Source organism: Naegleria lovaniensis (genome assembly GCF_003324165.1).
Source record: "Naegleria lovaniensis strain ATCC 30569 chromosome Unknown tig035, whole genome shotgun sequence".
NCBI classification, from domain to species: Eukaryota; Heterolobosea; class Eutetramitea; order Acrasida; family Naegleriidae; genus Naegleria; species Naegleria lovaniensis.
In genome coordinates this window covers 125675-142716 of record NW_025407858.1, presented here as the reverse complement: position 1 = coordinate 142716, position 17042 = coordinate 125675, and the positions used below count along the sequence as shown (strand labels likewise).

At 36.9% G+C, this 17042-nt stretch overlaps 8 protein-coding genes across 8 annotated transcripts in view; 3 read left to right on the top strand and 5 right to left on the bottom strand.

Annotated features, from left to right (window-relative positions):
* Positions 1-430: 430 nt before the first annotated feature.
* C9374_008871 (uncharacterized protein) lies at positions 431-1579 on the top strand (the record flags this gene model as incomplete). Its single annotated transcript, XM_044698995.1, has 2 exons — positions 431-482; positions 555-1579. 2 exons carry the CDS (start codon positions 431-433, stop codon positions 1577-1579), a joined length of 1077 nt encoding a protein of 358 aa, XP_044545048.1.
* A 40-nt stretch (positions 1580-1619) lies between these two features.
* On the bottom strand, positions 1620-4350 carry C9374_008870 (uncharacterized protein; the record flags this gene model as incomplete). The annotated part of the gene is made up of 4 exons (XM_044698994.1): positions 1620-1645; positions 1710-3134; positions 3180-4182; positions 4231-4350. The coding sequence occupies 4 exons, from the start codon at positions 4348-4350 to the stop codon at positions 1620-1622; spliced, it is 2574 nt and encodes an 857-aa protein (XP_044545047.1).
* A 488-nt stretch (positions 4351-4838) lies between these two features.
* On the top strand, positions 4839-7232 carry C9374_008869 (uncharacterized protein; the record flags this gene model as incomplete). Its single annotated transcript, XM_044698992.1, has 1 exon — positions 4839-7232. The coding sequence occupies one exon, from the start codon at positions 4839-4841 to the stop codon at positions 7230-7232; it is 2394 nt and encodes a 797-aa protein (XP_044545046.1).
* A 306-nt stretch (positions 7233-7538) lies between these two features.
* Positions 7539-8249, bottom strand: C9374_008868 (uncharacterized protein; the record flags this gene model as incomplete). The annotated part of the gene is made up of 1 exon (XM_044698991.1): positions 7539-8249. One exon carries the CDS (start codon positions 8247-8249, stop codon positions 7539-7541), a length of 711 nt encoding a protein of 236 aa, XP_044545045.1.
* Positions 8250-8308: 59 nt separating this feature from the next.
* C9374_008867 (uncharacterized protein) lies at positions 8309-12396 on the bottom strand (the record flags this gene model as incomplete). The annotated part of the gene is made up of 2 exons (XM_044698990.1): positions 8309-9321; positions 9390-12396. 2 exons carry the CDS (start codon positions 12394-12396, stop codon positions 8309-8311), a joined length of 4020 nt encoding a protein of 1339 aa, XP_044545044.1.
* A 492-nt stretch (positions 12397-12888) lies between these two features.
* C9374_008866 (uncharacterized protein) lies at positions 12889-14262 on the bottom strand (the record flags this gene model as incomplete). The annotated part of the gene is made up of 1 exon (XM_044698989.1): positions 12889-14262. One exon carries the CDS (start codon positions 14260-14262, stop codon positions 12889-12891), a length of 1374 nt encoding a protein of 457 aa, XP_044545043.1.
* A 420-nt stretch (positions 14263-14682) lies between these two features.
* C9374_008865 (uncharacterized protein) lies at positions 14683-15954 on the top strand (the record flags this gene model as incomplete). Its single annotated transcript, XM_044698988.1, has 1 exon — positions 14683-15954. The coding sequence occupies one exon, from the start codon at positions 14683-14685 to the stop codon at positions 15952-15954; it is 1272 nt and encodes a 423-aa protein (XP_044545042.1).
* A 259-nt stretch (positions 15955-16213) lies between these two features.
* Positions 16214-17042, bottom strand: part of C9374_008864 (uncharacterized protein) — a gene marked incomplete at both ends in the record, with an annotated part of 1271 nt that continues 442 nt past the window's right edge. Inside the window, 2 exons of the mRNA XM_044698987.1 lie at positions 16214-16318; positions 16407-17042. The exon at positions 16407-17042 is cut by the window's right edge and continues 254 nt beyond it. Coding sequence (XP_044545041.1) covers positions 16214-16318; positions 16407-17042 — 741 coding nt within the window. The remainder of the gene's footprint in view (positions 16319-16406) is intronic.

The following is a 17042-nucleotide window of genomic DNA, read 5'->3' as shown; positions in this document are numbered from 1 at the left end:
ATATCATCCAAATACGAAATTCTTGGCACATTCATCATCCGAGTGCTGTTTCAATAACGAATTATCATCATCATCAAAATGTTGAATCAATTTAAAAGCAATGGGATGAACTATAATTTTAAAAGTATTATTATTGCTTCGGAGCCGACTACAACTGCACCACAAGTAATACGAGCAGTAAAGAAAAGATTGAATCACCATCACTCATTCCTACTTCATCCTCTTCGGAAAGCAATGTATGGAGGCCATACGGAATTGATAATTTTGCATCAGTGGTTAACAATGATAACAACACTCCTAACTCTAACAACAACAACTGCTCCAAAACCGGCTTGATCAGTAAGGAGAGTGTTGCACCTTCCATTTTTCCTCACCTGCTACTTCCTCTGTAATATCTCCCTTTGATTTTCTTTTTATTAATACTGGAATCATGTCTTCTCCAATACCTTCACTCATGTCCCCTTCAGAAGAACCGTTGGTGAGTAAGTAGTTGACCCTATGAGTGTCTATGCCAATAATTATGATCGGAATTAATTCCTCAATAATCGTGACAGTACAAGGAAATATATTTGGTAAGAAAAGCACATTCACTGTTGGTCCAAATGGATTAATTCCTGGAGAAATGTGTAAAGATCATGTAAATATTCCCTATGATGATTTAGAAATTTGTGGAAAATATATTGGGAGTGGAAGCTTTGGCCACGTTGTAGTAGCTCGACATCGAGTTACATCTAAAAAGTATGCTTTGAAAATGATTTATCAAGACAGTGATCAATTAGAATTTTCGCAAAGAATGGAATGGGCAGAATTTGCTGCAATTTATCTTTGTAATCATGAGTCTCTAATTCGAGTGCATGAATGTTATTATCGAAATTTGTGTTTTTACATGTTATTGGACTACTGTAACTGCGGAAGCTTGAGAGATATTTTCAAAATTGTTCAAGCAGAACATCTAACGGAGAGAATTTTATTTGTCATTGTTGAGAAAGTATTGATTGGATTAGATTACTTACAAAAAAAGCACATTATCCATCGTGACATCAAGCCAGAAAATATTCTTGTTAGTTATGACAAGGAAGAAAAAAAGGCTTCTATCAAGATTGGAGACTTTGGATTATGTGGCCACAAGAAAATAGAAGCTGGGTCAACCTTTTTCAAAACTGTTAATGGAACATTTGTTTACCGCTCGCCTGAACGACTTTTGGAAAAATCATACAATTACAATTGTGACATTTGGAGTCTGGGTGTTATGGCTGTAGAATTAATAACTGGTCGCCATCCATTAGTTGAAACAGACATTAGCGGCGAAAATTTATCCAAACTTTATGAAATTCCTCAAAAAATTATTAACGCAGCGACGTCTCACAAATCTGGCAAGAATAACGAAAAGGTGTTGAGCAGTGAATTTATTGACTTTGTAACAAGATGTTGTGAATACGAACAAGAAAACAGACCTTTTGCACGTGATATGCTGGAGCATGCATGGATCAAGAAATTTAAAGATCGTGACAATGATAGAATTTTCTCTGAATGGTTAACGGTATTTTTCATTAGAAAAAAAGCAAAAGGTGATGTTTAATCTTCCACTTTTTGTCTGGTAAAAGCTTCAGTGGCAACCTCTAACAATGAATAAAAATCAACATGCCTGTACCGTCCCCACATGCCACATGTTCTCCAAAATTCTACATTAAAATTTGGGCTGGAAATACCTGTCAAAATTTTTGTCAACACCTTGGCATTTGGAATGGTATCGTATTTTCGAAGTAGAACACAACAGTCAGAGTGAATGACTGATCTGTCGTTACCTTTGAGTTCTGTTTTTACAACATCAGCCTCGTCCTTCAAAAAATCTTGCTCATTTTCACATGTGAAATACTCGTCGATCAACCTTTCCATACCAAGCTTTTTGGTTGGATTCGTTTTTTGAGCCTCTTCATCAGAAACAACAAATTCTCTTGCCAGTTTAAACATGGCTTGCACTTTTGATACGTTCACCTTTTCTAACAATCTCATTTCATCTGTGATTATGGTAGACAATTCAATAACATTTGTTACATTTTGGAGTAATTCCATGCGATATGCCTCAGATTTTGCTTCATACTTAATTTCTCCAATTTCTTTGAGACCAATAATTTCTGTTTCTAATTGTGAAAAAGAAATGGAAGACTCCACAGCAATTTTTGCAATGTCAATTTCAAACTTTGAGGTTGCTTTCGAGTTGGACATGGCTGTCTTGAGCCAAGAGTGTTTCTTTGCCAATTCGGCAGGAGTAGTCTTCATGAAAAATATCGTATAAATGTGATTGGTGTTCGAAAGGAGCTTAATAAAACCTTTGTTGTGAAGAATGGTAAGAAGAGTAGAAATTACTTCTTCTTTAAGGTCTAAATGCTTTTCTAATTGTTTCATTCCTAACACACACATGTGACCTTTTTCTGCATTCTTTGAAAATATTTTCTGAATCAGTTTTTTCACAGTAAAAATATCAACGTAGTTGCTGTAGCACAGAGATCGAGAAATTACATAATCGTCTTCATCAAAGAAGATGTGGCATTGAGCTGGAGAGCCATCTCTTCCTGCACGTCCAATTTCTTGCACATAGCTCTCGATAGATCTTGGTAAATTGAAGTGAATAACCGACTGTACACCTGAAATGGATATTCCCATACCAAAGGCAACTGTGGCAACAATAATATTAATTTCTTTGTTCATGAACTGAGTTTGAATTTCTTTTCTCCTGGATGCTTCAATTCCTGCATGGTATGGTATTGCGTGGATTCCATTCATTATTAAATGACTGCATAGCTGTTCAGCATCTTTCCTTAGCATGGTATAAATAATAACAGAATCTCTATATCCTTTCATTCGATCGCTGTTGAGGAGATTGAGAACAGCGGTAAATTTGCTTGGTAATCCCAGAGAAACAGTTTTTACAAGATTGTGGCGTGCTAGTGTTTGTCTTGAAACATTCTCTGCAGGAATGTGTAAATAGTCACAAATTGATTGTTCTGTTGATTTTGTAGCTGTTCCTGTTAGGGCTAATATGGTGGATACACCAAGATCCTTCTCGAGAACATTTTTCACGCTCAAATATGAAGGCCTAAAATTATGTGACCATTCTGACATACAATGGGCCTCTTTTTCATGTAAGTTACTATCATGAAATAATTACTTGCACTTACCATCAATACAGGCAAATGAAATGGGAGGAAGTTGTTTAGCACTCTCAATAAACCTAGCATCACAAAGCCTTTCTGGAGAAATAAATAGTATCTTTACAAGTCCTTTTCTGATATCATTCATGATTTTTGAACGTTGTTGACTTGATTGATGATTGGTCATCAATGCCCCTCGTAAGCTAGGTATAAGGTTTTGCATTTGATCTTCCATTAAGGAAATTAAAGGTGAAACTACAATAACAAACTCTTTCTTGGTACATGTTAGACACAGAGCAGGATACTGATAACACGTCGATTTACCACTTCCAGTGACAGAAATCAGCAAAGCAGACTCTTTTCTCAAAATTCTTGAAATTGTTTCATATTGCCCCGATCTAAATGAATCATGTGAAAAGTGTTCCTTTAAAACTATTTCAGCAACTTGCTTGGAGTTCAAGATATCTTCCAGTGAATATCCTAAAGAGAGACTAGATTCAGAAGGGGTGGTGTCATTCGTTTCATCGTCATTCTCACTATCATCCCCAATTATTTCATTTTCATCATCAATATTGTTGTTATCTTGATCTTTCAATAATTCAAGATCTTTCTTTGACAATGCATTTCCATACTTTTTACTGCTTCCTTTAAACCTTCTTTTCGACTTGAAAGTTTTTCTTCTCAAATTTAATTTAACATAATTTGGCTCCGATTTGAAAACATTTTTCAAAGCCTCCTTCTTTTCCAATTTTTCATTAAAAGCCTTATTTTCCTTCTCAATTTCTTCCTTCTCTTTCTTTTCTTCTTGGTATTGGCATTCCATTTCTTCCTGAACTTGATAAAAATCCTTTCCCGATAATTTTTCTGTAACATGATGATTGGATTTTAATCGTTTTTGTTGTTGCTGTTGTAACATGGGAACAACGAATGAATTACATGAATCTTCGTTTGTTGCAGTGGTACTAGATTTCAATGTAGAACCTTTGGTACTAGAAGACGTTTCAACATCGGATGATGAAGAACTCAAAGCCTTTGAAAATATTGGTTTCGAATTCATGATGATTTGTTGTTGACTTACTGTTGTGTTCATTCCAGCAATAGTGAAAGGCATGGAAGAGGATGCAGAGGAATGATTCCACATCAAACCCGAATTTTCATGGTTTAGGGCTTGCAATAATTGAAGTTTTCGTTTTGACATTTTTTTAAGAAAAAAAGGCGCCAACATGTTTTCGCGCCATTTTAAATTTTTAAACGTTTTTGGGTGAGCAAAGACCAAAAAAAATTATCTTCCTTTTCCGACTGCTGTCACTGTATGGTACTCAAAAAACTGCAACAACTCTGACACCACCAAGTGAGAATACTCTCCTCTTTCATTCCTTCTTTATAATTGCTGGAACACCCCACAGAACAGTCACTTGTCATAATTTTTATATTTCAAAATCTTCATCACTTTATTAATAACAAATTCTTCATGTCCCACCCCAACTCGCCCACCACCACAACTGCTCTTTCCTACACCAATCCCATCATCAGTGTCTTTGAAGACGATGGTTTTCTCACCTCCAAATCCCTCTTCTCTCAAAATCATTTGGATTTTCATTCTTCTTCATTTCATCCCTCCGAGGAGGACTCGGAATTTCTCGTCCATATGGTTCTCCTCGAACATTCTCCAATCTTAATACAACAATGTGTGCCACAACTACAACCACACAATCACACTCTCATTTTGATTTTCCTCTCAAAACTTCTCCTCATAATGATGATGTTGTTGTCACTCCTCCTCGAAAACCTCTACGACGAGCACTCATGGATAAAGACCTGGATCATCATAGTAACAGAACACACATTCAAGACGACGACGACGCAGACGACAACGACGAGATGAATTCCTCATTCTGCAATTTCAAATCTTCAGAGATTTCATTCCTATCATCCACGACATCTTCATTATCCACAATGATGGAAAGTAGTTTTTGTACAACGACAACGACGACCCATTCTTCGAGTACAACCTCAATGAGGACCATTTGTACACCGAAAAACAATGTCACAGAATTATTGGAACCAATCACCATGGAGACACCTTTTGCAACAATGACGACGATACTGACATCAAGAGGATCTGAATCAAGTTGTTGTCCAACGATTTCATTGAGTAATATCAAACCATCCATGTGTAGTGACCATCATGATGATACATTTGAGGAAGATGAAACTTTGGAATTCATTTTGGTGGATTCTCCTTGTAAACAAATCATGACTCAAGATTCTGAAATTTCTGAGCAGTTTCGTCATGTACAGCAACAACGAAATTATGTAGCGGATTCGAATTGTTTGTCACCTCCCATGTTGAAGAGAAAAAGTCAAAAAATCAAAGATTCAGAAGAACTCATCCTTTCCAAATACGGACATCAAGATAGAAGAGCAACGTTGACGCCAATTTCATCAGCATTTCTCACACAACATCAAACTCAACGAAACAGTTTGTCAAAGAAGGGAAATTTCATTCATCGACTTTCGATTCGAAAATTGAATGCAACACATGATGTGACATTGAATGATCATCATTCCATGTCACCACTCATGTTTCTGAAAAACCTTGTTACAATTCAAAAATCCAACAGAACAAGTCCATCTTCTCCTTCTTCTGTCTATCATTCGAATTCACCACAAATTAGTAACAACATTCTTCATCAAATGATCACAAGTCATGGAGTGAGTGTTTATGAGCTAAGTCAAACCCATGATGTAGTTCTCATCTTTTTACGAAGTTTCACATGTCCATTTACAAAATACTCCATTTCTGAAATGACCAAAGAATATCAACGATTGATTAATATGAATACTCTTCCAGTATTTGTTCATCCAGGAAGTGGTTTCTTGGAACATGAACCTTTGGATAGAGTTATAGAATCCAAATGTGAAAAAAAAGGACTCACTAGGTTATGGCGAAGTTTCTATAAGAGCTCTTCTTCCAGCAGTGGTCACAATTCATCTCAACAACGTTTAGCATCTAGTAGAGACAGTCTACATACCATTTTTGGAGCAAATTGTGTACAATCCGATCAAGAGAGTTTCAATCTTTACAAGAGTATTATTGAAGATTACCATAGAGTTTCAGATCCTACGGGTTACTTATTTTTCAACCATTTTAACATTCGAAAACTGGCCATGAAATCTCTCATTAATCTAAGCTCATTATTTTCTGCAATTACCATGACATTGCAAGGATACAGTGTTGGAATTTGTACGAATCATTTGTCACAAGTGCATCGATTACCAATCATGTTTCGTGTTTCCAAAGGTGAAATTTGTGAGCAATATTCATTTGTGGACATGCAAGACAAACCTGATTACATTGATTTTCTTGTAGATGCCAACAGTGAAGAATGTGTGAATTTGGATTATGAATTTTTATCATTGTCTCCACAAAAACCAAATGCGACCAAATCAGAAACAACAACTCCACAGCCGCACAATGAAATTTCTTGTGTGACCATTCATCCTGACAAGTATATTTACTCGAATAATATTTCTTCAGTTCCAACAGATCAATTGAGAGACATGAATGACAACTTTGAAAAGAATTCTTCATCCAACAAACTTCGAAAAACATTTTCATGCTTTTTTGGAAGTAGTTCACCATCAAGCTCACCAAGAAGGAGAAATAACACTGGATCGAGTATGGAAGATTTACTTTACACTGCAAGAAGACCAAATTTACAAATTTTGACAAGTACTGACGCGTTGAAATCTGCTAGAAACGAAATCCAATCTTCTCTCTCAGATATTTTGAATGATCACAAGACGAGAATTGAATTCAAGAATTTTTGTGAAACATCACTTCATTTGAATACGTTTTGTTTGTATGAAAAATTGAAGTTCTATCAAACACTTTTCAAATCCATGGATCCAAAGACTCAGCAGCATGCAAGCACTAACAATAGTCAAACTCCAAAGTGTGTTGCCTTAACTGTTTTAAGAACGTTTTTAAATGACGAAAGTAAGGCGTTTGTTTTTTCCGTTCAACCACAAACCATTGAGAAGGTGAAGAAAATCTATGAACGGAAGGAATTGTGAAAACATTGTTTGATTCACTTTTGAATGAAATGGAGACACACATCTTACCTCCTCTTGTACGAAGCTTTAAATATCAATAATAATCATAACAACAAATTTGTAAAACGAAACAATGTTTTGGTTGTAAACTGAATTCGGTGTGTGTAAAATGATCGATAGGTTGATAAATCTAAAGTTTAGTTGGTATTGATTAATCATACAATCTCATGAGCTTCTTAATTCTCTCCATATCCAGCTCATGTTCATGTTCAGCTTGATAAGTTGAACCTTGCAATGATGACTTCATCCGCATGAATTTTTGAGTCATCAATTTGTGGAATGAATTAAAGTGATGGGAAGTAAGGGCCTTTTCCAATACTTGCACATTTCACCCTTCCAATAAATCAAAGTAAAGTATGGCTTTGCCAAATTGATTCTATTGTCCGTGAGCATGGAAATATCTTTGGCATAACCTTGCGCATGGAAAACTCGAATAATTGCAAAGTTCACAGAATTTGGTTTCAAATAACTCTTAAAGTTTTGAACATCTCCTTCTCCATGAGCTGTCACTTCAATTTCATCAATGGAATCTTTGACATAGCTCATGAGAATCCAATCAAGTTTTCCTTGAGAGATTCTCTTGTGATTTCTCCATTCTTCATTTTCTTCATCTTCATCCTTTTTCTCATCATTCTTTTCAAGATAATCTTGCAAAATCATATCTTCGACAAGGTGCATCAACGTATCTTGATCCTTGACCGATAATTTGCTCTTCTTTTCTTTACCTAGACCTTCAAACTTCTTATCCTTCTTTTCTAATTTCATTTCATTTCCACGAACATTGGATCCTGTAATCTTTTCCATCACAAGCTTCAATGTGACATGTTCTGGTTTGGTACATCCCTGAATTTCACCAGACATGTACAATTCCTTGTGAACGAAATTGTAAATGGATTGTCTAATTTCACTTGCCTTGGCCTTCAATAAATGTTTCACATCATGTCCAATCCATTGAACAAAAACATATTTAGTCATCATTCCGTAACCTCCTTCAGATGTGAAAAGTCCAAACACAAACAAGAGACATTCATTAGAATTTAAATGATGTTCTCTCCATTCATCGTCAGAGCATTATCTCCAGATTCCTCAACCATGACATCACGAAGCTCCTTTCCAGTGAGTTTCATCTTGATGTAATTCACACTTGCATTTTCAAGTGCCTTATCATGTTGTTCATTTCGACACTTTTCAGCCAAATTTGCAAGAGCTTTCTTAATGTCTTCTTTGCCATTGAATTCAATATCTTTAAATTCTCCAGTGTATTGTTTAGCGTCTTTGACTTCAATGGTTGGTTGAACTTGAACAATACGTTCTCTTTCAAAGGTTCTTTGTTGTTGAATCTTTTCTTCCAAAGCATCTCCTGCATTGTCATTCTTGGTTCCAGTAATTTTAGAAAGTAAATCTTCATCGGTCAAAGATTCAGTGCTTTCGGGTTGATATTCACCACCAACTGAGATTTGTTTTCTTGTAAATTCGTATAAATTAATTCTGTGACCACCAGAGAGAGCTTTTTGGAAACTTGGAGCATTTTCACCAACCCATGTCACAACAATGGCCTTTGCAATATCAGAATATTCCATAAATGTCAAACGCATGACCACATAACAGACAGTGTCATTGGTGAGATATTGTTTAAAGTTTTTCACACCTCCTTTTCCTCTGTGTGTCACACTCACTGTATATTGATTTCCAGGAACATATTCAAACAATAGCCATCGAATACCACTATTTCCTCTCAATTCCTTAAATGCCTCAAGAACTGCTTGATCATCGTCAAACTTTAAATTCGAATCTCTACCTCCAAAGTTGCCCTTTGAAACAGCTGTTGGAGCTGAAATAATGGCAGAACCTGCAACTTTCTTGTGAATCAATTCTTCTTTAAGTTCTTCTCTTTCAAGAGCTTGATACAATGCAGCAACAGGTGTCACTTTCTTTGTGATTGATTCTAATTCAAGTTGATGAGTAGTAGCTCGAGCTTTGGCAGTACCAGCCGTGACTCCAGTACCAACCCAAGTAATGAGTGCAATCTTGGACTGTGTTCGACATAGGTCTTGTACAAGACGTAACTCACAGCATCATCGGATAAATGGTTTTGGAATTCATTCAAACCACCTGTACCTTTCTCTTCAAATTGAAGAGAATTTGATCCATTATAACCAAGTTTGATCCAATTGGTTGGAGTGTTGTCATCCTTCAAATCTTGAATGGCTTCCATAATGGTCGTTTCGTTGACTAGGGTCAAAGATTGACTCTTACCACCAAAGGACTTGGAAATTACACCAGCAGTTGCTGAACCCTTTGATCCTCCAGAAACTTTTCCAAAAATCGAGTCGTTATCTAATTCATTGATACTAATTGGTTGATATTCACTTGACAAGGAGACATGACGTAAGCAATACTTGAAGAGTGCAATACGGTGTGGAGTGGTTGATGCTTTAGCCATTGGTTTCACATCTTGACCTACCCAAGCAATAAGAATTGCTTTTGGAGCTCCTCCCAATTCTTCCAAAAATTGTTTGTACAAAATGTAAAAGACCTTGTCATCTGTCAATTTAGATTTAAATGATTCAGCAGTACCAGTTCCCTTATCTTCCAATTGTAAAGTCTTGGAATCCTTGTAAGAAATCATGACCCAAGAAATGTCATTGGAATCACTTTGCAGTTCCTTCATGCTATCAATCAAATCATCTTCATTGAGAACCTTTAAGCCACCTCCAATTCCAGTGTCATAACCTGCCTTCTTCATGGAAACTCTTCTTGCTGCACTGCGATTCGAAGGTGAAGTCACTGGAGTTTTCTCACGTTCAGCTGCTTGTGCAAACTTTTCCTGTAATTTCTTGACAGCAACTTCTGGCTCGAGCGGTGTACCAGCACTTTCGAGTGCAATTTTAGCATCTTTCACAGATGTGACTTCTGTGAAAACAAGTGGCTCAGCATCAACGTTTGGAATGACAGCATTAATAGATGAAGAGAGTTTCATCGCATGGTTCGTACAAATGGCCTTAAAATAAGATCTAACTCCTTTTCCTCTCCAAATGATAATTCTGAATTTGGCTTCAATTCTCGAATTTCTTTCAACATAGTATTTGTGAACAAAATATTTGACAGCATCATCCTGTAAATGCTTTTCAATGGTCTCCGAATCGTTTGGAAGTGGTTTTGATCCACTATCAGCTACTGTTAAAATATTGAGAGATTTCTCATTAGGATATCCGAAAAGAACCCACATGGTATCCAATTCAAGTGGCTCTTTCAAGTCATACAATTTATCAATGGCTCTTTCCTCATCCTCAATTCTAATTGAATTTTGACCATAGACCAAAGCAGTCACTCTCTTTGGATCTTTCTTTTTGATCAAATTTCTAGTGAGCTTATCCATATTGTCCATCGAAAAGTTATGGACACCTCCTTTGTGAACGGATTTTTTCCTTCTTGCGCTGTTGGGAGAGTCCGTTCTGGATGTTGGAGATGGAATGGTACCCTCATTGGAAGCATTTTGTGAAGCATTGGTAGTTGTCAATGCAGGGGGTTGATCAACATCTTCAGGAGTTCTCACCTTAATTCCCTTCAATTTACCTTCCTTATAACCGAGTTTAATCTTGCTCAAAATTTCACTTCCCTTTCTTGGTAATGGAGCAGAAGAAGAACCTGAGTCAGTAGAATCTGTGGTTGTAGTGGTGGATGTGTCCTTAGATTTCATGGAACTTTTTCTTGGAGATTTAAGATGAGAATCCTTTCTTGGAGATCTTAATGGATCGCTTCTTGGAGATTTCAATAATGGAATCTCAGTGTGAATAGCTTCCGATGGAGGAGGAACATACTTTGGAGTACCCCAATCAGTCACAGCAACAGGAACAGCACTTCTGTTACCTAACATTAAATTTTGAATATAATCTACAGTTAATTCATCTTCATTGGTAATGGTGACTTCACCTCCCAATTGGAAATGTTTGTTAATAAAGTCATAAACTTCTTGTTTGTGTTGATTCACTTTACCACGACGAACCGAGTTCACAGCACTTCCAACAAATGACAAAAAGTAAGTCTTTTCAACATCTCCTCCGTATCCAGTATTGGACAATATCCATTTCAAAATAATGTATTGCATATCGTCTTCTTTGAGTGCATCAAACAATGCGGAAGGAAAAACATTTTGTTCTTGGCCTTGTCCTTCTATTTGACATAATCCATCAGAATTGTATCCCAACAAGAGCCAAGCAAAGGAACGAGATTTCAACAAGGGTTGAATATTACTTTCATCAATTTTTAACACCTGTCTCATGATGGCAGCAAGTCCGAGTTTTGGTGGCTTACTACTTGTACGTTGATGTCTTCGATTGTGTAAAAGAGCCTCTTCAGAAGAAGAGCTACTTGATGACGAAGCAGCTGATACCGAAGGATTGTAACGATTCATGAGAGTGGATGATTTTTGAGCACTCTGTGTGGAGCTGTGACTTGAATTGCTAGTGACACTCGAGCTATTAGTACTAGTGGTCATGCCAGCACTACTGTTCGATGAAGAAGTTGCAGCAGAACGAGGAGAAGTCACTACTGATTGATAATTGGAAGCAACTGCAGAGAAGGTAGAGCTAGTACTACTACTACTACTCGTTGGAGTCTTGTCTTTCATATTTTCAAATTCAAACTTTTGAGATTCTTCCACAATACGAATCAACTTGTCAAATTCATCGACACCATTGTGATCGAATACAAAATTCATGGAAAGCAACTTTTCTGCCAATGATTTAATTTCCATTCGATGAGTCATGGCACGAGTTTTCATGAGAGTTTTAGTTTTGGTTCCGATCCAATTGATGAAAATATAACGATTAGCATCAATACGAGCAATAAAGTAATTGAAACTGAAAGGTGTCAAATAACCAGTGATGGATTCTTGAGCAGAGGATGTATTGCGAAGTTGTTCGAGTTGAGTCTTGTCAAGAGGTTCATGTCCTGTGCGTGAGATTTCAATCTTGTTGGAAACTCCTTTTGATTTGTTATTGTTGTTGGAAGCATCTAATTCTTGATAGGCAAAGAAGAGCCATTGGAGGGTGGAATCTGATTGAAAGTTTTTGATTTGTGTGGAGATGGCCTCTTTGGATGGAACGAAATCAATTTGATCCATTTTGTGTGTGTGGAAAGGTTGTATGATGAAACAGATAGGATAATAAATTCAAAATTGGACCAATTAAAGGGTGTCAAGAGCTGTTATTCACACACAGATGATGACGAGTTTGTTGTAACAGTATGATTGGAGAGCAATAACAGGACCAAAACAAATTGGGTGAAAATTATTGCCACAGCTGTCAACTCGTTTTTTTGTGTGAAGATGCAGCTGTTGGTGATGGATGAAAAATTTTCGTCTCCCATCTCTAGAAGCGTCAAACGTCATAAAAATTGAGCTCAATTAAAAAGTGCTTTTTCTGCATATTCAATTATTAAGATTTATCGGTAATTGTTATGAGCGATTTATCAATAATTATTATGAGCAATACAATTTGCTTGTAAATGTACAAGCTTGAAGGAGATGTTTTTTGCACGATTGGTCTCGAGAAATTAAACCAAGTGGTTGCTCTTTCTGTTTGTCCATCTCCGATCGCTTACGTCAACATCACTCTTACTTATTCAAAGGCTTCACCTTCTTAACTCGTCCAACACCAATAGTTCTATCTGAACGTAAAACAAATCTTCCCATGGAGTTCAAAGTTTCGAATTTCTCAACGCACACTGGTCGTTCAAGTCTAAAAACAGCCTCAGCAGTATCCTTATTTTGAATGAATTTTGGAACTTGAGGCAATGGCTTTCCAGTCTTCTTATCAAGTTTGTTTAAGATCTTTGTAATTTGAATAGTTTCCATGACAGTGTGGAAGTGAGCATTGGTAGTAAAGCCAGAACAAATGACGTCCACATGTTCAGAGCTATCCAAAATGTGAATTTGGCCAATAAATTCTTGAACTGGTTCTAATAAATGTTCAGGATCACAAACTACGTGACCAGCAGCAATATTTTCATCGTCGCCCTTCAAGTATAATTCAACATTTTCACCAGCTTCGACCACTCCTCCATGGATATTGATTTCGTGACTCTTCAAAGCCACAACTTCGCATACAGCTCTATTTGGCATGACCACAACCTTTTGACCAATTTTAATTTGTCCACTCAGAACTTTACCCAAAGCGACTGTGCATCCCTTGTCTCTGTATCTGTCGATGATTGGCAATCGCAATGGAGCACTGCTGTCGTGAGTCACTGTGAATTTGATTTCATCCAAAGCTTCAATCAATGATGGACCAGTGTACCAAGGACATTCAAGATTTCTGGTCTTAATATTTCCTCCAGTGAGAGCGTCGATTGGAATAAATTGAACTTGACTCTTTAAATTCCATCCGATACCCTTCAATGTGTTGCTGACCTTTGTAACAATTTCATCATATCTTACTTTATCTCTGTCAACGGTTGGATCGGCCATTTTGTTGACAACAACAATTAATTGGTCCACACCCAAAGTTTTAGCCAAAATTGTGTGTTCCAAAGTTTGACCACCTCTGTCGAGACCTGCTTCAAATTCACCCTTTCTTGCTGAAATGACCAAAATACCAACATCGGCTTGCGTAGTAGCGGCAATCATGTTTGGAACGTAAGCCTTGTGTCCGGGAGCATCAAGAATTGTGTAACGTTTCTTTTGAGTTTCAAAGTGTGCACGTCCGACTTCAATGGTTTTACCTCTCTCCTTTTCATCTTCACTACAATCCATGATATAGGCAATATACCATGACTCTCTGTTGTTTTCTTTGGCTTCCAATTTAAATTTTTCAATCACTCTTTCATCAATCATGCCGGTATCCAACAAAATACGGCCTGAGAGTGTGCTTTTACCAGCATCAACGTGTCCAAGGAAAATGACGTTTAACGGAGGAGTAGTTGTGAGCAATTCCTTGTTTCCCTCGTTGGTATCAATGACTGCTGGTGAATTTTCAATGAGTTCTTCCATTATTCTTGTTGAAGATGATGGACGTATTTGATGAAGATTTCAAATATTTTTTTTTCAACAATTTTTTTTAATTGAATTCGCTATCCTTGGTGTTGCTTCAGAACAAAGATTCAAATTGAGAGTTGAAAGATATTATTATTAATAGGTGGAATATTATTGCCCAATGAATCAAAACCAACTGCTTGTACTACCACCAAACTTGTTCTGGCTTCTCATTGGAAGCAACGACGTTCGTTGCATTGTTATGACCATTCTAAACATAATCTGCCCTCGCTTTTACAACGATGATGAGGATGTATTATTGCACCAGCTGCACAATCAACGTTGTATGCTGTTGGAGATCCTTCATTATCCATCACTACATTTTCGAAACCCAACCATCCCGAAGCAGACCACCATCCATACAATCATAATTAAAAAATGAGTTCATCCTCCAAACGAAATTCCAAACGTTTGTCCAACGTTGAATCATCAAGCCCAAGACAACCATTAGGAGAGACGTATTTTGGTGCTGGTATTGTTTTGAATGATGTAGGAAAGGATGGACGTTCATTGGCTTGTGCTAGTGGAGGTGGATACTTGTTTACCAATGAAGAAGAAATTAAAGAACAACGAAAAGGAATTTGGGATATGGTCAAAAAGCTGGGAGGTGCTCTCCTTGAAGGAAAAGATTTAGTATCGGTTTCTTTGCCTGTATATATTTTTGAAGGACGAAGCTTTTTACAACGTTTGCCTGATTTGTGGGCATTCCATAAATTATTAACCAAGGCTGCCGATGAGAAGGATCCAGTCGAGAGATTCATTCAAGTGATTGCTTTTGGTATTGCTGGATTACATCAGATGTGTGTACAGAAGAAACCTTTCAATCCGATTCTCGGAGAAACATTTGAAGCTACCTTTCTTCATGAAAAGGATCCTACCAAGGATATTCAACTCTTTGTCGAACAAACATCTCATCACCCTCCTATCTCTTCCTATGAAGCCCAAGGTCATAATTTCAGATTGCACGGATATTGTGGTTACCTTGCAAGTATCCGAGGAAATGCCTTGAAAGGCGGCCAAGTAGGTCCAACATATATCGATTTTGAATCGGATGGAGCAACCATTCACTACTCACAACCATTCTTGTGGCTAAAAGGTATTTGTTGGGGAGAACGAGTTCTCGAATATTATGACAAGATGGCTTTCACAGAGAACAAGAATAATCTCGAATGTGAAGTAGTCTTTAATCCAGACCAAAAGAGTTTCATTGGATCCTTTTTCAGTAGTCAAAAGACCCCTGTTGATTTCTTGAGAGGTGAAGTTAAAAAAGATGGTAGCGTGATCGGTGTGATTGAAGGAAGTTGGTTGGGTGTTGTTCACTACTATCCTGGACAAACAGCTGATTCATTGTCTTCAATGAAAGACAAGGAAAAGGTCGAAGTATCTCGCAAGGAAATTTTCAATATTGCAAAGGAAGTTCCAAAATATGCTAAACCTTCGGATGATCCTCTTCCATCAGATGCTCGTTTCCGAGAAGATGCTGTTGCTCTCCGAAGTGGAAACTTGGAATTAGCTCAAACAAAGAAAGAAGAGCTTGAGAACAAACAAAGAAGAGAACGAGCTCTCAGAAAGACTGGATCCAGTCGGAATAGCCTTGCAAGCAATCAAAGTGGTAGCGAAAAAGACTTGATAGAGGCAACTCAAAATTAGTCATTTTGTGTGCAAGATGTTGAGGTTTTTGAGATTACAACGAGAGATGTTACTCAATTCTTTTTTACCATTTATCTATTTATTTATCACACGCCTTTGTAAAAATTAATAACGATATTGTTAAAATGTGACAACCCAATTTTTGTAACGTCGATGGTGTCCATTCATATTTTTGATTGTTTATTTTGAACGAGTGGTTTTGCTACACGTATTTGAGCTGCTCTGTCAGAAACAACCATGATAAATACCGATACTGTATTTAAAGTACATCCTTGTTGTATTGATCTTCTTCACTTTGAGGAATAAGCTCTGTTTTTATGAGTATATTAAGCGAGAGTTCTTTGGCTGCATGACAAAAACAAGTCTAAATGAATTAGTTCATCAATGTCAATCGATCACGTCACAAGTGAAAGAGAAAATTAAACAATAGTTATTTCGAAATGACCACTTACATAAAGTAAAATTGTAAGAACCCATCCAATATATAATAGAGTATTAAATATCGGGCTTGACAGCATTGGAAGCGGAGATTCCATGCTTCTTCCATATTCAGCCCATACAAAAAACACAACATGTAACATGAAAAAGAAAATATCTACATTTGTGGCGTAATAAATCACATTCAATCGTCTCATATTTTCTGTGTTAGTTTTGCTGTAGTATTGATAACATAAAGTGAATGACATGATAATTATGAGACCCTTCACGAATATCAAATCCAATATCGATCCAACAAGAGGATAATTTGAAAGTACAAATGATTGAGCCCGATTCATTTCCATCAAATCACTCCATCGGGAATTTTCTGCATCAATACTATCCGAAAATACAATCTTACAAAGATGAACGATTGCCAACAAGAGGAAAGCATACGAAAATTTTCTCATTTTGGCCAACCAGAATTCGATTTTTGCATCATAAACTTTTGATAATTGAAAAAAGTATGCTGATTTTGAAGGTTTCAAATCGGATCCTTCTTCTTCATCCAGTTGTGGCTCTGGAATGTTTTCCGGAGGTTGGATGTTTTTTGTTGATGTCAAAAATTCACGCAAATCAGCTACGAAGTGCTTCAGTGTTTGTTGAGGCAT